The sequence below is a fragment of the Cryptotermes secundus genome, unplaced genomic scaffold, assembly GCF_002891405.2.
Source record: "Cryptotermes secundus unplaced genomic scaffold, Csec_1.0 scaffold1840, whole genome shotgun sequence".
Classification (NCBI taxonomy): domain Eukaryota; kingdom Metazoa; phylum Arthropoda; class Insecta; order Blattodea; family Kalotermitidae; genus Cryptotermes; species Cryptotermes secundus.
Window position 1 is genome coordinate 43 of NW_019721531.1, and position 22,829 is coordinate 22,871.

At 38.1% G+C, this 22,829-nt stretch overlaps 1 protein-coding gene across 1 annotated transcript in view; it reads right to left on the minus strand.

The window, feature by feature from the left end:
* Positions 1-2,682: 2,682 nt before the first annotated feature.
* LOC111875575 (zinc finger protein 271) overlaps positions 2,683-22,829 on the minus strand; it is a 55,307-nt gene continuing 35,160 nt past the window's right edge. The window contains exons 2-9 of the mRNA XM_023871920.2: positions 21,200-21,365; positions 20,543-20,591; positions 17,726-17,775; positions 14,778-14,911; positions 11,496-11,648; positions 9,945-10,183; positions 4,467-4,662; positions 2,683-2,769 (exon numbers count right to left, since the gene is read on the minus strand). Coding sequence (XP_023727688.1) covers positions 2,734-2,769; positions 4,467-4,662; positions 9,945-10,183; positions 11,496-11,648; positions 14,778-14,911; positions 17,726-17,775; positions 20,543-20,591; positions 21,200-21,365 — 1,023 coding nt within the window. The 3' untranslated portion in view covers positions 2,683-2,733. The remainder of the gene's footprint in view (positions 2,770-4,466; positions 4,663-9,944; positions 10,184-11,495; positions 11,649-14,777; positions 14,912-17,725; positions 17,776-20,542; positions 20,592-21,199; positions 21,366-22,829) is intronic.

The window sequence follows — 22,829 nt, forward strand, 5'->3', positions numbered from 1 at the left end:
CAGCAACTATTCTGTCTTATCTTCAAGGAATGCATACTGTTGTGTTATTTTATAAAATTACTTCTAAATTTTTTAATTATATGAGACCATATACAGGGTGTCCCAGGAGGAATGGACCAAACTTCGGGAGGGNCGCTCGCCATGTCATAATTGTCCTTAGGGTTTCCAAGCACTATACATGACACATGAATGGCAAGCGCTGACGTAACGTGGCTGACTGCGCATTCTGATAAAGCCAACTACATACGTACGGCTAAGGTGAATCACGGCACTCAAGGACAAACAGAGATAAGGCCTCTCAGCTGATAGGTATAATCCGTGGACCCGCTAGAAGACCACACTTTTCTTGGGCCATTATCTCCGTAACCGTTCAACTTCGGACATAGGTGTTTTGGGTTATATCGGCATACTTTAACATAAGGAACACCCCCCGAAGTTTGGTCCATTCCTCCTGGGACACCCTGTATATGGAGGGCAATTCAATAGTTTAAAAATGTTCGTAAATTATACTGCCTGATGATGGCTTTAGAAGCTGAAACATGTAGTGCAATGCAACACCATACGACCAATAAACTCATTATTGCACAGTGAAGTGTGTGTAAATTTTGATGGTTGTTGTGTTGAGACAGGAACAATTTTAATAGTAATTTCATTCTGTCTTACTTTCAGTTTATAAATAGGATTTAACCCAGAATACTGCAGAAGTAATGAACGGTAGAAATGCCAGTTTCTGGGTTTATCAGCTAGGCCACTCTTATTAAACACCCTCATTAGTTTCCTCAAATTTGTAGTAAAGGTGCTTGTGACCTACTTATGATTGTGTACGACTGACCATACTGAATTGGTCTTCCAGCTAGTGTGGCCACAGCCATGAGTCTAGAGCCATCCTAGTTCTTTATACAGTTCATTTGCGTTTCTCTTGGAATCAGTCATTGTATTCCTGTGTCAGTTTCTTTGAATATATGTTGTAGTCTGTATTATGTTACCTGTTACTCAATTAAATAGTTGTAAAATTACACATCTACCAGCCTTTCAGGTTTTCAGCTACCAGGTTATGATAAGTCATGAGTAAAATGATATGTAAAACCCCTTGCACTCAGTCTGGATGACAGTATTTCTCAGGGCAGGTGCATCTGACAAGCTGGTGGCAGGAGTGTGGAGCATGGTATCCAATGGAAAGGTTTGGAGGAGAAGATATGAAACCAGACTTCATGCAATTGGTGTCCATGCTCAAAGTTCTGGTATTTCAGTGGCTGCCCTGATGATGTGCATATGTTAAGCATGGATGTCTGAAAACATTACAGATGAACCTGCCGTAGACGCTACATACACACTGGATAGTAAAGGTGAATATTTACTACTGCTTACATGTGTATGATATTTCTGGTTTTAGATCTAAATCTTGTACTGGGCTAAGATGAGAATTTACTAAAATGTTCATATTTTCTAGGTTTTAAAAATAAAGTAAAATGGTAAAATTTCCCCTGTGCCTAGCACAATATTATGAAAAGATAAGGGGGAGCAGAGGTGTAACAGAAAACATTATCTTGATAATATATGGGGTGAGTGACACCTTCATGCTCAAACTGCTTTACCTCACGAGAATGAGGTCCTCACATGCACTGGATATAAGGCTGGGTGGGCCCCAAAACTGGTCTGGATGTGGTAGTAAAAAGAAAAATTCGTACCCCTCCCACAAATCAAACTCTGGTCAGAGAACCTACAGCCAGTCACTTTATTATTTTTAATTCATTAATCTAACTTTGATGTTATTATGAGGGAGTGTCAGTAAATAGAACACAAATGGAAGTAAAACAGCTGTAATGGATGTAACAGGTTTCTTATGTGCCTCATTAGGTAGCAGCACAGTCCAGCTTCAAGACAGTCTAGGTACTAGATGCACAAGCATATCTTCAGAGGCTGGTTTCAGTAATCAAAATGGTGACAGTGCTTGCGAGTGTAATAACGAAGCGCAGGATTCTGTTGTGTGTTTTTTGTGGGCAAAAGGATTCAATGTAAAGGATATTCATAAAGAAAAGTTTCCTGCTTATGGTAGGAAGTGTTTGTTGCAAAAAACAGTCCATAACCGGGTTAAGAAATTCTGTCAAATATGTTTGAAAGTCACTGACGATGAAACGGAAGTGCGGAATTGGCTGAGACAACAGTCAAAAGACTTCTATGCTGCAGGTTTCAATTCATTGGTAAAGAGACTGAACAAGTGTATCAAAGTTGCTGGAGGATATGTCAAAAAATAAATGTTTTTTCCAGGTCAGAATATTGCATGTTTTACACTACATCTCTCTTCAGTCCAAAGATTCTCCTCAGCACCTTGTTCTCAAACACCTTCAGTCTGTGTTCCTCCCTTACAGTCAGGGACAATGTTTCACACCCATACAGAACCAAAGGCAAAATTATAGTTTTGTATACTCTAATTTTTACGTTTTTAGACAGCAGATGAGAACACAGAAGGTTCTGGACTGAATGGTAGCAAGCATTACCCTAGTTCAATCTCCTCTTAATTTCCTCCTGAATCAGTTTTTGATATGTTATAATCATAGCTAACCTCAACCACTGGCCCAGTTTTCAAAACGGTGTAGTTTTTAGAATACTGGACGATGGAAAAAGCAAAAAAGAAAAAAAAAAAAAAAAAAAAAAAAAAAAAAAAAAAAGGAGTAATCCCAAGTTTTATACACCTCTCTCAATAGCAGTACTTAAGACAACAATAAAACATACTCACATTTTGATATACTTCTGAAAATCATTTGATATCTGCAAAAGAAAGAAAATTATTTAAATGAGTATTTAATCCTTAATTCATGTAAACAGACATCACATAAGTACAGTGAGACCTGTCAAATTGGCCACCAGTCTGTCATAGCCGGCCATAATTTCATGGTACTGCCAACATCAAACTAATTTACATATGAATAACTCACTTTATCTTGGCCACATTTCTGTTCTACATCTGTCCACATTCTTGCATTTCTTGCTAGGGTTCTGTACACACCGTCACAAGAACTGAACACAATGAAACTGCACTGCCTGGCCTGCGTATGTGCATCACTCAAACTTTCTGGCCGTAATCCAGTTAGCATATTAGTTAGTTAGTCAATCAGTTTTCAACTCAGTTCAGTTCACTGCATAGAAGAATTTAGTGCAGTGGGCAGTGGCATTGCTCTGAAGCAACACGTGAATGCATAAATGACCTCAACAGTGCAAGTGCTTAGGGCATATTATAATGTAAAGAAACTGCTACTCTGTTAGGCCTTAGCAGTGGCTGATGCAGAGATATTCTGAATACTGGGCTGCTACACCAGGCATGAGACACTCAAAGCTTTTCACTGTAGTGTCTTTGGAAAACTGTATAGGAACACACTGGCCTTGGACAAGAGCCAATGCAGATGGCAATAGGACTGTCAATCCACAACTACACACTGAGACAGCACTCACTATATGTCAGTTGCCCCTCAGGAAATGTGGACAGGAAGAGGTATCCTAATACATACTTTGTCAATTCCCAGCTCTGGCCAGACATAGACTATAGATCTCTTGAATAAATCAGTCTTCTGGGATTTGGCACCGTGTATATGTGGTGTTAACCGACGTTTCGGAGGAACGTATCGCCTCCATCTTCAGGGTAGAAGGAAAAATATAAGAAATCCGCAAGCGAAGAGACTGTGAGAACNCTTTCTTCATAGTCACCGCCGTGAAAGCCTCAAATCTTATATAGATCTCTTGTTCTGTTTAGGCTTTTTGGAATTAACCCAGTGTAAAATGGACCCAGTAGTAGTCCAGGTGCTAAGGACAACTAGAAGTTCTCCCCCCCCCGTCAATTCTCAATACTCTATTTGACACATAGGTACAGCTACTCTCATACCGTTACGTATATATATATAAAACTAATGGATAAAGACAATAAAACCTTGCATGTTGTAATCACATCCTCATCAAATAAATTTAAAATTACTTTTGGAGTGTTTCAGTGTTAAATCTTGTCTAATGTCTAGTTTTCTATGTTATGCTTGACACAAATATTATTTCCCTTGAAATTCCTGCATAAAATTGTCCTACACTTTAGAGTCTAAAAACATAAGAGACTGGCACATGAAACAATGCCATGTCTAAGCTCAATCTAAATGTTTCTCACAATCTGTAACCATAACTAACATCATTATTTTGGACATTGTCCATTGTCTTTAGATCTCTTCCAAACACTGTTTCAAGAACCAGCTCTGTCTCCATCAATATCCTCTGCTCAGGAATTTTTTCATAATCAAGCAAATGGGCCTAGCTCTCTCTAATGGGCCTGATGAAGTAGGAACCTTAGTATCCATCTCTTACACCTGGTGATGGAAACAGAACCAGTTTATGAAATGTTGTGATTTAGAAAAAGCTCAAGACAATGGACAATGTCCTAAACAGCAGCCCTGCTTAAAACTCAGTGTCGATCTTCTTCTGCATCTCACCTCAGTGATGGAACTGCGAGCTGTCTGGATGTGAGGCACAGACAGCTGTAAGCTTTGTTCCACTTCTGAGGCACTGAAGGCCTCAATTAGTTGCTCTATCTTTCGTGAACTAGCCTCCTCTTCACCTGGGATGACTGACAGCTTCTGTATGAAAAATTCTGCTGGATTGTAAGATGGTGGACAGAATAAACCTTGGCTGTTAAAAGGAACAAAGATATGAGCTGAATTAAATTGCAGTAATTAAAAAACTGTAATATTTCAAAGAAAACATCACAGAAATATGCAAAAACTTAGGAATATTTTCCAAAAATATCATAAATCTCTAAGAACTATCTTTTACTTCATTAATTTTGATTATTGGTTAATCCAGATGACCTCTCCCCACAGTCAATCCAGATTAACAGGGGTTTACTGTATGTATGAGTGAATTATAATAAAGAGTGACAAAGTGTACACATATTTTTCAATCTTTCGTAACATAGACATGTACTTCACTGATTTATATACCTCAATGACCTTAATGTTGATATATTTCAAGTAAAAATCTGGTGCTGCCATGTTCATCATGATAATAATTTATTTATTTCTTGTATGTCAATAAACACAGACTGCACTGAAATATATTTTCATATCCTTCTGTATACATTATGTAAAACCATAATGTGACAGTGAGATGAATGCTCTGAAATCAGACAATTTCAGGTTTCCAGAGTTAAAAGTTGTTGAGCGTTAATGTTCTGCACAAACACAAGTTATGCTGTAAATCATGAATAAGCAAGCACCCTTCTGTTTCAGTGTATCAAGTCTATTTTGTGAGTACATATAATATCATTGAACAGGCTGAGTTTGGGCAGGGAAGGCAAGTCACAACTCAGTGCATCCTTGTGCATCATCACTGAACATTCCAGACTCTGATTTGGCTCATCCTGGTCCATCACACTAGCAACAGTATAAAAGATTATCAACTGTGTCCAGTGTTCAGTTATAGAAATACTACATAATTCTCGTAATATTGTGGTGTATTGGCTCTATGCAGGAACTGTTGAGCCACAGAGGCCTCAGGACACGTGCGCAATGTGAGAGTTGCGGATTGTATTGGCACGTTGCTAGGTGACAACTCTGTGAATGCTTGGATTGCGCAACATGAAGTGCGAGTGACGTGCAGAGTCCTGTTTTTCAAACAACAGAATCATGATGCAGTAGACACTCATCATCCTTTAAAGAGAAGCAGTATAAAGGACACATACCAAATTGGTTCTAGATTTTAACAAAGTTTTTTAAACCACATTTGTAAATAAACTAATTACAATAATTTATAAATATTTTAATAAATTCAAGCACAGCGCTGTAACTGTTAAAGGACAAGATTTTATATTTGTGACATTGTAATAGTATTGTCTGTAAGTATTGGTAATGACCAATCATATTGTAATAGTAGTTTCCGCATGTATTGATATCTCCTTCTGAAGATGGTCACTCCGACCAAAACATGTCAAGGGTGAAAGATTAAAAAAATTTACCAATCACACTGGATGGAGCTGATAATCTTTTATGCTATTCCAGACTTTCCCCCTTCCTCTTACAACTTCCAGAACCTCAGCGTACCTCATCTCTCACGTCTATACCGAACGGTATAACATGTATAAAACCATAGTCACAAGGCAAAGAGAGGCAGTGATGAGTGGTATTCAGTGGAATAGCAGTGAATAAGAATAAATTGATATTAGGTTTGTGAAAAGCTGTAAAAAGTGGCTCCAGAACAGATAAACATTCTTGTGGTCTTCTTTATATCATAATTTTCAAAAATTATTTAAAATATACATATTTGTATACTAACCATGTGAATGTATATTAAAATATTATTTATGGTTTATTTTACAATGCTTTGTCCACTGCTGTGTTTATGTAACATTGGTAAGATGAGATGATTATAACTGGTGAAAAGAATGGATGTGGAAGGAAACAATCATGGTCTATTTCAAGGCACTACGCCAGCATTTGCCTGGATAGATTGGCAAGGCACGTTTATAGCTACATTATTCTTCAACAAATCGGTCTTTGTTTATTTTCTCCTTGAGCTCTTAGTCTGTATAACTTATTTTTAACTTTCTTGCATGATACAATAATATTGTTTCTGGTATAAAATTGACATATGTACTTTCTGGCTGCTTCCAGTCCTTTCATTGCATCCAAGAATGTTGCTTTATATTCTGCAATTTCCTCATCCTCTTCTGGTCCTTCTTCTGCCCTAGTCAAAAGCTCATTTAACACCTGGTCAATACTCTGGGCTCCACAGACCTTGAGAGCACTGTCACATGTTGGGAAGTCCTCAGGTTGCACTTCAAGAGGCTGTAAACTGTGCCAGTTATCCTTTTCATCATCTCTGAGTTTCACAGCACTTCCATCATTGCTGCTGACATGATCCTTTGGGAAACCAAACTTCACAAAGCAGTTCTTGTTTGTACTGGGTGTTATCAGTCTCCAAGCTTCTGCTGTTAAGTGCATTGCCTACAACACACTGAGCTTCATCTGTGTAGCTGTGTACCATGGCTGTGGCCTGAATCAGCTGCTTTCTTTAATGGCACCTAAATGTATGGCTGATTTCCAAATATATAGGTTGTGGCTGGATGGTAGAGTTAACTGGGAGAAATACAACTTTGAAGTTGCTGAAAAATGTACAGTTCTTTGGATGAGCAGCACACTGATAAAAGCAATATTTTGCTATTTTCAGCATCCAGTTTTCTAACCAGCTGTGTGAGCTAACATTCAAATATTCTGATGGTTATCCAAGAATTTGTACTGGCTTCATATTTTGTAGGCAGTCTCTTGGCATTCTTGAAGCAACACTAACTTCTACAGTTTCTAATTACCACAGTGGCAGTTTATCATTACCACCTTCATTGCATGTAACAAGCACAATAACCCAGCATTTTGATATTGTACCACCATGGAAATATCTCCTCCAAAAGTGATGGTTTTACTTGGTTGTAGTCTGAAAAATAGACCCGCCTCATCAATATTATTTATGGGAGTCCATAATTTTTCCAGTCTTCTACAGTTTCTGAATCAACACTCCTGCTCCCACCTGATAGATTTCTGTAGGCAATGTTGTACGTGGGTAGGCTGAAAAGTAATGCACACATGCTTGTAGAGCGCGAACAAAAACAAATAGCAAGATTGGGCACAAAGTACATTAAAGTACAATTCTTAAGTTTCAAAAGCATCTATTTATTTTTCAACATAGTCACCGTTAAGGCCAACATATTTCTCCCAGCGTGTAACAAGTTTTTTCATTCCGTCACTGAAAAATTCTTCCGACTTTTCTCGAATCCAGGACTTGACAGCTGCCTTCACCTCATCGTCCGAGGTGTAATGATTACCCTTGAGGTCTCTCTTGAGTAGAGGAAAAAAATAAAAATCGCAAGGTGCAAGATCAGGGGAATAAGGAGGGTGTGAAATAGGTTCAAACTTCAGGTTTCGCAGAGCCTCTTCAGTTGCGCGTGAGGTGTGTGGACGAGCGTTGTCATGTTGCAAGATTATTGGCGCCAGGCTGCCTCTAACACGACACACTCGACACCAGAGGTGTTTTAGAGTCTGTATGTACTGAGAAGAATTTACCGTTGCCCCTCGTTCCAGAAAATCGGTCACATAAACTCGGTGAGCATCCCAAAACACAGTTAAAAGAAGTTTTTTGGCGCATGGTTGTGTTTTGAACTTTTTCGCCTGAGGAGAAGACGGATGTCGATATTCAGCGCTCTGTCTTTTCTCTTCCAGGTCGTAACGATGGACCCATGACTCATCCCCCGTCACAATATTCAAAAGTAGTCGTCTCCTTCGTCACGGTAGCGCTGCAAAAATTGCTTGCAGCATTCCAATCGACGCTGTTTGTTCTCGTCTGTGAGACGGCGTGGTACCCATCGTGCACAGATTTTACGGTATCCCAATTGTTCAATAATGAAGCCGACACGTTCCTTGGATATTCCAATATGGTTTGCGATACGCTTTTGAGTGATTCGCTGGTCATTTTGAATCAAATTGTCGACGAGTTTGCGATGATTATCGTCTGTGGCAGTGATCGGACATCCGCTGCGTGTTTCATCAACAATTATGGTTTTTCCAGGCTCGCAACCACGAAATTTTATTACCCATCGATTTACAGTAGACCTATCAACAGCATCGTCACCATAAACAGCCTTTAAACGACAATGAATCTCAGTAGGAGTCACTTTTTCAGCAGTTAAAAATTTGATAAAAGCATGCTGTTTAACTCGCGTTGACATAGCACTAGAACATGTCTCCATACTTCCGCTTCTCGAAATACACTGGATGAACGCAACGACCTCAAACCTGAGCATGCGTATTGAGGGGCAATGTTACTTCCACATGCCACCTGGCGCGCTTCTGAAGGTCATTTCGTTTGCACTCTACAAGCATGTGTGCATTACTTTTCAGCCTACCTACGTATATTCTCTTGAATCTGCTGATCCAACCAATGGAAGCCGAAAAGTTGGCTGCTTCCAGAGAGGCAGAGATGTGCAATTCCTTCTCCCCTGAGGTGGGTACCATCTATGAAAGCATTAATCTCATGTGCTTGATTGAACCATGCAGCAAGTGCAGATTCCAGTTTCTCCAGTGGCAAACATTTCAATGACTTCCACTGCTTGGAGAAAGGTCCGCACTGGACATACCTTCTTCCAAGTTCTATGTGGTTCTTCACAATAGAGTTTAGTGGGGGCACTGAAAGTCTCAACCGTGATACCTGTTCAACATGTGTTCCTGTATGAGCATCAACCTGCACTAAAATATTTATTTTATCACTAACTGTAAGTGATTTAGGCTTTCCTTTATTATCCAAATTTCATTCTCTTTCTGAGATTTGCCTTGGTCTGTAATAAAATTTAGTTTTTAAAGGAAAATCAAGTTTAACCTAGATGCATTTCTGTTAATCTTTCACTTAGGAAAACACAGGGGTAGCTGTGCTGCAATGATCATTCTTTGGTACACTTGTCAGACATGGGAGAATTACTATTGTACTCAGATGCATCAGGTTTAAAGCTGGCCTAGTATGCACAAGCTATTTAGACCGCAGCAGCAGAAGAAACTGCTCATCCATGCTAGGCCATAGTGAAGTCACATAAATGACTTGCAGCTATGCATCAGCCACCTGATACATATTTTCAGACTGCTAACAAGGAAGCAGACCCATTGCCTCAGATAATAAATTGTGAGAACCGAACTACAAAACAAAACTGAGTAAATTTTTGTGGCCATGAATAGAAAACTAAAGTGCAAACTCAGGGAAAATGCAAAGTTTTGGAAATGTACAATCCATTAAAGTTTAATGTTATTGTTATGGGCATCTGGCCAGGATCATGCACAAAATGCGTAAATTCATGAGAAATGTGAAATCTGGGATCACAGAAACAAAATTTCACTGCAGTAAGTGGACAGATTCTGTAATGCAGAGTGTTGCCTTACTTTGAGAAGAAAGTGTATGCCTGTGCCAATGTGCCCTGAAAGGCTACACGACCCCCTGCCAGTAAGATCATCTTGTGGAAACAGCTTAGGAGGTCAGATGTGGGCTGATGGATTGAGCAGAGGACAGCCTTGCCTCGAGAAGCCAGGTGATGCAGTTTCTCCACTACAGTAGATGCATTGTAGCTGTCCAGCCCAGTTGTAGGTTCATCACAGAGAAGCAGTGGTGGATCTGTCAATAACTGTTCAACATAATAGTTCAGTTCTCATTTTCTACCTGTACTGTCTGCAGAATAAAATAATAGTACAAAGGTACAACCTCTTTATTACAACCGTCACAACACAACAAATATCAAGATCAGTGCCTAGTTTGGGCTCTGCTACATGTTTCGGCTATCAATAGCCATCATCAGCCAAATACACGGTTAACATACATACACCACTGAACTGCAGTATTAGTAAGACTGGATACAAAACTATTAATTATTTAAACACTTAACGTAAAAATACAATAAATCAGATTATATAAGACAGAAGTTATAGTATAAAACTAGAATAAAATTCTTAGATTGATGTTTTATATCACTGAATCAGTCGTTGGTTTTGTAATTTCATTGCGTTCCCATGGACAAATTGGAATATTCTATATTTTTTTGTATATAAAATTGTATAGGAAGCTCGTGATGTAGATGTAGTAAATTAATGTTAATTGTTTAATTGTAAACAACGACACGTTTACATTCCCTACAGAACGGACAATACTTTGTAAGATGAGGCACCGACTAAACAATTAACATTAATTTACTACATTCATTCATTTCCTTCATTTTCCATATATCCATACAGGTAAAAAGCCTAGGATGTGGAAATAGTCCCTTTGATAATAGATATGTCCAGATAATATAATAAATTACATAAATTATATAATTAAAATCACATACATTAGTCAATTAACATAGATAATAGGATAGAAAAAACTTATTACAATTATATTTAATAAACATAATTTAAAAAGAACATTACTATAAAAACTTAAAATACAATTTCATTCAAATTACCCAAATTAACTGAATTAAATGCATTATAAATTTACACACTTATGACCAACTATCTTTCTTTCTTTCTTTCTTTCTTTATTTCTTTTTCCCATAAATCAAAATACATTGATACAGGACTCGATCGTATACATACATACACATCCTCCACTTTCCATAAACATCCATATAGGCAACATACCCAGGATGTGGAAATAGTCACCAAACACATACACAAAGTCACACAAGCCACACAACGAAGATCACCCACATTAACTATCTAACACATACAACAATACGAGGCAAAAAGATAATATCCTGATTAACAGACATAATTCACAAGTAACCACAACACAACCTGAACCAATACAACCCCTCACATCTCCCATACCAACTATATTAAAATACGGCATTAAAACATTCAAATTTATGTACATTTGTAATTAAAATACTCATTTAATGCATAAAAAGAGTTAGCACGTAAAAATCTATTTAGGGAACGCCGCTCAGAGTAACATACCTCCACTGCGAGGGAGAGTCGCTTGCGTTCTCCCCCTGACAAAGCTGAAATGGGAGTGTCTTCACATCCAGCCAGGTTCAGATCCAGGAACAGAGCCTGGACCCATTTTCTGCGTATGTTATCACACAGCTCTCTATCCAGACGTATGTATGACTGAAAATAAAGAAGACAGTAATTCATTGTTCATTAAGAGCACTGTCTTCTGGGATGTGACCCCAAGTGGTGCAAGGAGGTGAGGTAATGTAAGGCAAAGTGGTAAGGTACCAAGTTGCCTGGTGGTTTCTTTCTTAGCTTACTCTTTGACCCTGACCATGGAGCCAATACATTTCTCTATAATTCCAGTATGCTTCAAGTAAAGAACATGGCATAGCATCCCAGACTTTAAGACTGTGTAGAGGGCAGCTGGAGAGACTGAAACCACGTAAGAAAACACCCAAGATTGGCTTGAGCTGGAAGGAGACCCTAATTTCAGCTTCTGACAGAGGAAGAAACTTCTGCAGTGATATTTTTTTTTATTTATTTTCATCAGCACTACCTACGTTATTAAATTTTCCATTTATTTGTTTTATAAGTTTTTTGTGGTTTATGGCTATATTTTGCTTACTTAATCCAGATGTCCTCCCCCAGTTAATCCAGATTAGCAAGGGTTTACTGTATATGTGTTTAAAATCATACAGAAGACAAAGACAAATTCAGAACCAACAAGTTATCAAGCAGATAACATTTCTTACATACAAATGAGGGCCTAGCAGCAATAAACCAGTACTGAGAAATGTAAAATAAATGAGACATCTATACTGATCAACACTGTGTAAAAATGGAATACCCCTGTATCTCCACAAAGTGGTAATATCCAAGATAGATTAACAGATAGGATGAGCTACTAGAGACATGTGGGTTGATTCCTTTAATTCCTGTAGATGGTATTTGGTTCAGTTTCCAACACATTTTGTGGCCCTCTTCATATGCATGTTGGGCTAATTTTAATTTTCTTTTACAAGACTCTGCATCAGACAACATTTGTGTTCATTAATGTGTACTTACAATGTCTGCCTGTTTCACCAACGTAACATTTGCTACAATCAAACGGAATGCTGTACAGATCACTTTGTCTACACTTTACTGGGCATCTCTACACAGGTCCACTTCTCATCAGTGCCACACAGAGTGCATGTTTAGTTTCAAAAATTGTCCTAACACTGAAGTGGTTCCCAATGCATTTGAATTTTTTGGAAATACCCCTAGTGTATGGGATAATGACAATACCAATGCCAGATGACCGAGGGGTCGGGATTAGAGTCCTGGCAGGTCAAGAATTTTCTCTTCTCTATGTTGTCCAGACCAGCTCCGAGGCCCATCCAGCCTCCTATCCAATGGGTACCGGGGGCTCGCTCTTTCCCTAGGGGTAAAGCGGTGGGGGCGTGAAGCTGACCACTCACCTCCAGCTAGTGCCAAAGTCAAGTACATGTGGATCTATATATCCACTCCCCTATACACCTTCATGGTGTAGTGCTTAATTAGTTAAGCACAGGGACACCTTTACCTTTTACTGCATTATGTAGAATTAAGCTATATTAGTTTAAGATAAAATTACTTGTACCAGTAGGTATTCTTTTGACTTGTTCTATATCCAAAGGGTTTATGGGTTTATGGAATGCAAATAAACTCAATTTCAAATTAAAAAGTTCGGCCCCAAACGGCCATCTTCAGGTGTCTTGATATGTTACAATTAATTATTTTTTAAATTGCATTAAAACTGCTACACTCTCCTAGTTCGTATTAAAATCACACGCTGTAGTCTTCTTTTCAAGGTAAAAATAGATAAAATCTTTTAAAGATTCTATTATACCCACAACACAGGGTGTTGTCCATTCTTCATAAATGTAAGTCTGTCCAGGGTGTTTTGTTTCGGCAGCTTCCCTCACGTTCATAGCCTACTTTTCAGTTATGACTGTCATATGCCCCTGGTATGTGTGTTTCCTCCACAGCGTGTGGTGTTGTCTTTATTAACGCACTAGTATGGCACTAATAAAGACAACACCACACGCTGTGGAGGAAACATGCAAGCCAGGGGCATATGACAGCCATAACTGAAAAGCAAGTTACGAACGTGAGGGACAAGCTGCCTAAATAAAACATCCTGGACAGACATACATTTATGAACAAGGGACGACACCCCATGTGAGGTGAAATAAAATGCACCAAATAACGTGGGCATAATAGAAACTTTAAAAGGATTTTATCTGATTTTACCTTAAAAAGGACTACAGCGTGTGATTTTAACATGGACTAAGACAGTGTAGCAGTTTTAACACAATTTAATTAAATATTTGTAACATATCAAGACACCTGAAGATGGCTCTTTGGGGCCGAAACATGTAGTGTCAAGGTGTATAATGTTAAACTAAAAATTGAGTGGTGAATGGAAGAGTGTTGCAATATTGACAGATGATAAATAATGGATGTTAAGACTGGATTTTTATACTGCTTTAAAAACGTATTAAACAAGCACTTAAAACATATTAAGAGTCTTAAATATTATTAAAATATTGAACCCATGGACATACTGTATTCTAAATCAGAATACTTTCTATGTAAGTTTTGAGGCCTTCACGGCGGTGACTATGAAGAAAGCAGTCTTCTGGGATTTCGCACCGTGTATATGTGGTGTTAACCGACGTTTCGGAGGAACGTATTGCCTCCATCCTTTTTTTGCTTCTACCCTGAAGATGGAGGCGATACGTTCCTCCGAAACGTCGGTTAACACCACATATACACGGTGCCAAATCCCAGAAGACTGCTTTCTTCAGAATACTTTGTGCTCTACATATCAGGAATTCAACTTAACTGGGCTATATTATTCTTAACATTTGAACATTGTTGCAGCTGGTTTGTACTATAATGAAGACTATTTATATATGGTTTTTAATGAGACTTTCAATAGCTCAAATTATACAGCATCAAATTGTATGATGATTACCAAGAAGCAAAATGGAAACAATGTGGAACAAAGCAGCCATGACCTACTTTGAAGATCTAATCTAGCATCTGCCTGCAAGGATTGAGCAAATTCACAGAACTCTGTCATGATAGACACTCCTATACCAGAAAATGTCTGGCAGGCTACTTCAAGCCTACATGCCATATTTTGCCCAGCAGCCAGAAGTTGCCAGATTCTTGACACAAGGAGTAACAGTACAACAAAGTCATGTGTCAGTTGCATAGGGAATTGCCTATTTGTATAAAACAATGTAATTATACAAAGATAATCTGTACATTCACCATGAACTGCAGATGTTCTTTAGCTGTGAGAGATTCAACGGTGATATCCTGCTGAGGAACAAATCCAGATATCCTGGTGAGCAGAGAACCATCTACTGGACGGCCACAGAGCAACACTTCCCCACTGATGGTACCTTTAAGACAGAATATAAGTTAGAAAAGGTGGAGTATGCTTTCATGTAATATGCAGATGTGATCAACAGTCTAGAACTTAAATTGTTCTCATGATACATGTGGTTAGAATCACAGATACTAGAAGCCATATTGACAACATTTTCACACTTCTCAACTTTCTGTCCAGGAAAATGTCAGAATGGTAATTGGACATACTGTATCCAATGAAAGTGTGAGAACAAACACACATAACATTATAATCATAAAATGGAGACTCATGCACAATCATGGATTGCTACAGATGTACAGTATTACTCAACTTCCAGCAAATGAACTCAACATTTAAGACAGAATGAAGGCTATATATGGCAGCAATGCATGAGGTTATCTGAAGATTAAGTCTTACTGTGAGTGTAGTTTACAATCTACATGAGGCAGGCGATTCTTCAGATCATGTCACCACTCCTCACACAAACTCTGGAAGCAAAATGCCTACTCTGAGAAAATCACCAAGCAATTCTGGGTAACTCCAACTTTGGAAATGAGTGACAATTCAAGTGTGGGATTAAACACAGAACGCATATCCACATCAGCTGAAAGAAAGCAGATGTGTTGATTGGGGATGAAAATGACTCTTTAGAACTAGGGAGACATTCCAAATCAGCAGAAAAGCCGGAGGAATGACCAGCACATGTTACAGGAATTTTTACAATGTAGATTCAGGAATTTATTCTTACATCAATCAACAGTTACAACATATTCAGGTATTATGAATAGCTTCATTTAAGAAAAGTGTTCTGGGCTAAGTGGACTGCACCTAACCCCACTTACAGTCTCAGTGTAAATGAATGCAGGACCTTCCTGGCCCATTACAAAATCTTAGGTGACAAATTCATGGATGAATCATGAATGACAGTAGGTCAAAGAAACACTACTTCCTGCCTAAACCAAAATAAGGTAAGAAAGAGTGGCCAAAGCCTTGAATGCTAAAGCTCAAAATACACCAAGCAGCATCATCAGAATGTCATGCTACTTGCTTTCTTGGACTTGAACAGTATCAAACTGAGACCACCTGCAGAAGTGACACACAACAAACAGTAATATATATTGCAGATTTATGGAGGAGAGAGTGTAGTATAGATGTCTGCTTGTAGCATGACTGTGTATGAATGCACACCTCTTGCATAAACATAAGAATTCTCCACAGAGGTCCTTCCACACTATCATCAGAATTTATAGATTCTTATCATCTTTTTCGGCAGTGGTTGGTTCGTTTCTAATGCCACACTTTGACAATCAAGTTATCTGTTTTTTTAACACTTTGCAGACCAGTGGAATATTATTATGATTTTAGGACATGTTATGTTGAAACACACTATACCTTGCACTGGTGCCAGGCAGATGCATGACCGGTGCGTGACAGACCGCTTGAATGTTTGCTTCGTAGTCAGTAACATGACCCCGCTGTTTTCCTTTCCCACTCCAAAAGAAAATGCCTTTGTTCATCTTCCAGCTGCATGCACCAGGCAGGAAGTTACTAGTGCAAAATGGATCAAGGTCGGAAGAGGTTGAGGTCCAAGCGTTTTCTTGGAGAACAAGAAATATCTGACTTGTTCTCCGATGAGATATCTGATGTCCCTTGAGTGTCTGCTAGTGATAGTGACTCACAATCTGATAGTGAGTGTGGCAGGGGTGAACAAAAAATTGTGGCCACAGACAGTGAAAGTGAAAGTGACAGTAGCTCCGACGAAAGTGTGGGTAGCAACACTGCGGGGACAGCCACATGGGGAAAAGTAGACAAAACGCCTGCTTTGGGACAGTTTACTGGAAATCCAGGGGTGAAGCAAATTCCATCGGACCCAACGCAAGTGTCTGAAGTAGCAGAACTGTTTTTTGGAGATAGTTTCTTTGACACGCTATGTCAGGAAACTAACAGATACTATCTCCAACACCATGAACATTATGACATAAGTTATGAGGCGTTGAAGTGGGTGGATGTCACTTCAGCAGAAATGAGAAAATTTTTTGCAATAATCTTTCTAATGGGCCATACAAGGATGGATAATCTGAAAGAGTATTGGTCAACAGATTCATTTTTAGAAATTCAAATTTTCAGCAAACTAATGCGCCATAAGAGATTTGAGCAAATTTGGTGGTGTTTGCATTTCAATGATAATGAACTGCAACCACAATCAACAAGCAGGCTTTTCAAAATTCAGCCCTTATTGAACTTTTTCGTTCAGAAATCTCAGACAGTTTATAAGCCAAACCAACAACTGTCTTTGGATGAATCTGTGATTCCTTGGAGGGGAAGGCTTCATATGAGAACATATAATCCTGGGAAACTTACAAAGTACGGCCTACTTGTTTGTGTAGTTACTGAAAGCACTTCAGGCTATATTGGAAATTTATAAATTTATTCTGGCGAAGGAAAGAAATTACAAGACTCTATTCTTTCCATTTTGGAACCCTATCTTGATCAAAATTACCATGTCTATCAAGACAATTATTATAACAGTGTGGCAATTGCAGAACACCTACTTTCGAGAAAAGTATGTGTTTGTGGAACAATTAGGGTGAACAGAGGCCATACTGGACCATAACCACTTTCCTCCAAAATTTTTTCAGTTCATTACTATTCAATCATACCACCATTTGACACAATATGGTCTAAGACAGTGATAGCATCATAAAAAGTACCATACAAAAAATATGCTCCTTACACATGAAAGAATTTGTAGTCAATATGAACTTAAGAAAGGAGGAGTTCAGGAATCCACAGGCTTTTCACAGGTGAAGGATTCAATAAATTAGGGCTCATGAAAATTACTCACCTTTAATTCTACTGCTCACTGCAGCCAGAAGTGATGTCTTACCACACCCACTGAAAATTGAATTTAAAAAATACAACACTTGTTAAGCATAACTGACAGTTATATTAACCACCCCTATTGGCTCTGTTTGTTACCAGCTTTTACTGAAATAAAACCACTATATGCTTGAAGAATACGGTCCTTTGATTGTAATGCTGTGAAGTGAGGGAAGAACCATTGTTTCCATTGCGCACATTTTCAGAGATGAAGAGTAAGCCAACCGAGAAACCAAGCTCCTGCGAGTTTCTTGCTTGGCTTACTCTTTGACCTGAAGACAGTTGCAATATATTCCTCCAAAACATCGTGCCCTCTCTGAACTATACAGTGTTACAATCCACAATATCACACTCTTCACAGGCATTGTTATGATGGGCCTCAAACTCAGTATAACTTCATATTTATCAAACAGACTGCAGGCTCCCTTCCAGGACATTCCAGAGTACTTTTTGGTACCACACAAGCTCTCCTTCTGGTTATATTATGCTCATTTAGATTAGTTTGGATTTGTTATGCTCAGCTTAGAGGGAGAAATATTATAGCCTGCATTTTTACTAGCTTTTATATAAATGGCAGACAATGCAAATGCAAAAGCTGCACCAAAAATTACTGAAAATAAAAATGCAGTTCTAGCTGAATGTGCAACAAAATACCAACAGTACTGGCATAGTTGCCACCAGACATTTTTCCAAGGGGGGAACCAGAAAATTGGTTTGAAAACTTACATGTAGGCTATTTATGACACTTTATATTTTAACACCTTACAGCAGCCATGATAAATATATATATATTTTTCAAATAATTAAAATATTTGGTATTTATCTGTCTTTCTTTCAATTCTGATCTTTTCCAAATATGTAATGAGGGACATATGCCTCTCTCCCCCCACTGGCACAAATGAAAAATATGGGTCACCATATAATGCTTCATTCAATTTGCCCACTAACTCCATACAGTAAAGGATAATCTTTGGGAAGCTAATAGTTGCTCACCTACTCAAGAAATTACCCACCTTCTACACAACCTAATGGTTCATTACCATGTTCACAAGAACCTTCCACTGGACACTATCCTGAGACAGATGATCCAGCCCATACTCTCACATTTACATCTGAATAACAATTTATTCACTCAAATTAATTATGCTAAATCAACTGAACAGACAGGGTTCTATATTCTTTGCATAATGTGCATAAAATGAATATTCAATGGGGAGGGTACATCTGTCTATGTATGTCATCTCCAAAATTACTGTACTGATTCTGACAAAATTTGGTACTGACAATTCTACATTGCAAGTCACTGCATGAATTATATCTTTCATCATATTACTAGTACTTTCCATGACACTCAAATTAATTTCATTGATTTTCTGAAAAATGGCTCAACATACAAGACTGATTCACACAGTAATATATAGATCTGATTCTGATCTACAACTTTCACTTGAAATATTTTTCAAACTTGACAAAAATTTAAAAATATACAGCTAAAAATCATTTTTGAATTTGTACTGTGAATATCTTTACGACAACAGATTTGAACTGCATGATATGGTGTGCTGGCAGTGGTTTGCTTTTCTTCCTATTATAAATAAAATATAGGATATTTACAAGAGAGCCTGCAGCAAATTGTCTGGATAGTGTAGCAGACAAGACGCAAGTTCCTTGCATCAACTCACTCCATTTCTGTCTGGGCCCAGAGCACAATCAATGAACCAAGAGACACTCAAATCACAAACAAAACCAACCCAGATCAGAGGGAGAAGCATTACACCCTGTCTCCCATTAAAGGTATCTATGGGACTGTGGAGAACGCTGAAGCCTGGGGCTGGTCTCATCAAATTTTCTCTTCAGTGAGCATTTCATGTTTTGATTCAGTTATTTTTGGTCTATCAACAACCCTGTCCATCTAAATCAATTTATGACTAAACTAATAGTTTTCTTCTGTTTTTAACTGAAACATTCTGAAATTTATGATGAAATATTTTTCTTACTTTTCACTTGGGTATTGTACATGGGGCACTTTTTTCAGTGTATAACTCTCAAGGGGATTTTCAACAAAAGAAACAACGTAACTGACTCAATACTTATTCCGGTATAGGAGCTTGGGATTATGGTCAACAGGCACACAATAAATTTTATGGCCAAGAGAAAACTGGAAAGAATGCTACCGAAAATCATGTGTACTCAAATCTGCAGTACACCTTACCACTCCTGTTCATTTAAGCTCTAATGGTCCTTTGCAGATCATTAGTGGTAGCACAGAAGTAGGTCAGCAAGGCATAGACAGAGAGAAATTAAATTCTGATTTGACACCATTTCAATTAGTCAGAACATTAACAGTTAGGATGGACTGGGGATAAAAACAAAAAAGGAAAGGATGTGTGTTGCCTGATACAATATAAACACCTGAGATAAGCAATAAAGAAAGACAGAATCATTTACAAGAGATTTCAGTAGTATGGTAATGAATCTTCACAGTCCATAAAATACGGAAAAACTGGATAGCTGAGCCACAATCAACTTCTTAATAGACCCCACTCCATGGTGTTAGTTCCTAGACTACGGTCTCTTCTGCTGTGACACCACAATGACTGGTATCCATGTACCAATGTTTGGGAGCATGCCCTGAAGATGAAAGCCAGCAGGTTCCTCTAAAATGACAGTACCTACAATCTTAACTACACACCCTCAGATCTTACAAGACCATAATCTTGATACTCATGATATGAGAACCTCAAATCTTAAAAGAGATTTACTTATTAACAGTTATCTTTACCTGGATCCCATAACTGCAACCAAATTTCCACTCTGAACTTTTCCGCTTGCTGAAAAATTAAAGTGTTTATTACAGTCTACTATATGTGTACTACTATATGTGTAAGATCCACAATGTATAATAAATTCATCCATTTACTTACACTTCTAACATGCTATTTAAGGTTTCAATTAATTTTTCCTTGCAAAAGTATCATGAGAGTAGAGGAGCTATCTGTTGTTGATGTCACATACTGCCACTCTACTGTCCCTTGGAGACATTCATCACACTAAGACCATTCTTTTCAGTGAGCATTAAGGTTCCTACACTCAGTATTCACAATACAGCATGAGGAAGAGACAGGCCATCTGTTGAGAGACTGTCATGTTACTTCATGATACCACTCCACCACTCCTGCTATAATAGAGGGTATGAACAGTAATATGTAGGGATTTGAAGGGATCAGAAAAAAGCCTGTTTCAAGATACTATCCATGAGTTCACCTGGAGAGGCTGGGGAAAACCAACAAAAATCCCATAGAGATAACAGAAACTAGACTGAGAAACAAAACTGTACTTCCAGTGTTACTGATAGGATTCCAGGGTTGCCAACTTTACTGCACAAGAAGTAATACCTACAGTCAACCATTACCAAACAGTACTTTTTGCTTGAACTCACTATTCTCCAGAATGGTGACTTCTTCTGTATTCCTGCAACTGATGAGGCGACTCAGCCACGCTCCTGTGGAACCATGACCAACCTGACTTCTTTTGACCTTAACTGTGAAATTCTGCCATGAGAGAGTCAAGTTATGTTCCTGGTTTCCAAGGAGGGGTGACATCTCCTGCAAAAATACAATGCTTAATGTTGTGGCTTGTTCATGAACGAGGATCAAATGATCACTAATGCTATGGTAACATAACCCTGTTAATACAAAAGTCTGCCAATGGATATGATCATGAGCAGGTTCCAGCCTCATAACTTTTTTCCTGAAGAAGCTGCTTAATGTCATTCTCCCAGTCCCTCATGAACTGATACAGCAGCAGCAAGCTTCACTTGCACATAATTCAGAAAATGTGTTAGAAAGTACACCTGTGTAGCCACAGAATCTTTACCTGAATTTGTGCATATAATTTTCCTTAGTTTCCCCAGCTGAATGCCAGTATGGTACCTTGAAACATACCACAACAACCTCCATTCACTATTCACGATCATAGTCCCATGTCATTCAATACCACTTGCATTAGGGAGCTTGTTGAATTTTAAAATTCACTCATAATTTTGTTGTGCTGTTCTGAATGAAACAGAGGTTTTATTTCTAAACCTGTCAATCAGTTGATGTAGCATACCATTCTTCTCTGCTGACAAGATCATGAAGTATCATGAGAAATAAAACTCTGAATATTGTTATTTCAAAATATTGCCCTAATTACTTACTATTCTGTGCCCTGACAATTCATGTTACTAATTGAACAGCACAACCTGTCTTTAGTTTATGCATCCTGCTATACCGGTATAATTATTTTAATAACTCTTCTACATAAAAATTAACTGATTAATATATCAATTAATATATTCACAGATTAACTTCTGTGTAGACAGTTACTTAAAGTCCAGCTTACGTTTCAATATTATAACTGATTATTCTATAATGCCATTCTGAATTGCCTTACAAATTCTTCAAAATTACAAGTTTGTTCAGTGATTTGATTTGGTACTCTTCTTCAATAACTAGGTCAGTTTCTTCTATCAAATCTCTCTACATGTGCCTTGAAATTTTGTTACTGATAAATGTTTAATCCTGGACTGACTAAATAGTTGTAACATCTTATGACTGCCATCTTCTGAGGTGTGATGGCATGCAGTTTCATAAACAGTTCACAGAAATCTGCTACCCCCATCTTCACCACAAAGAAGGAAGTAACAGGCTTCTCTGAAATATCTGGTACCTATCTACAAAACTACATAACATGACATCCAAGAAGACAGCAGTCTTAACAGTCATCACTGTGAGGACCTCAAATCAGAGTAATCAAGCATGTGTGCACCTGCTCCCCTCCCCCACACACACGTAAAAAACATGCAAAACGGTTTCCTTTTAAAAAAGGAAAATTCTGATACCCTGGCAGGATGAAGGATTTGAAAATAACAATTTTTATAAAAAATACACCATATAAACATAATCAAACAAAAAACTTTAACCATTTTTCACTTTCTGTTCTTCCTTCATTTATTTAGTTTTTTGATTAAATAAACCCACAACATCACACTGAGGGCAAACAAGCCACTTTCCCTTAAATAATACTTC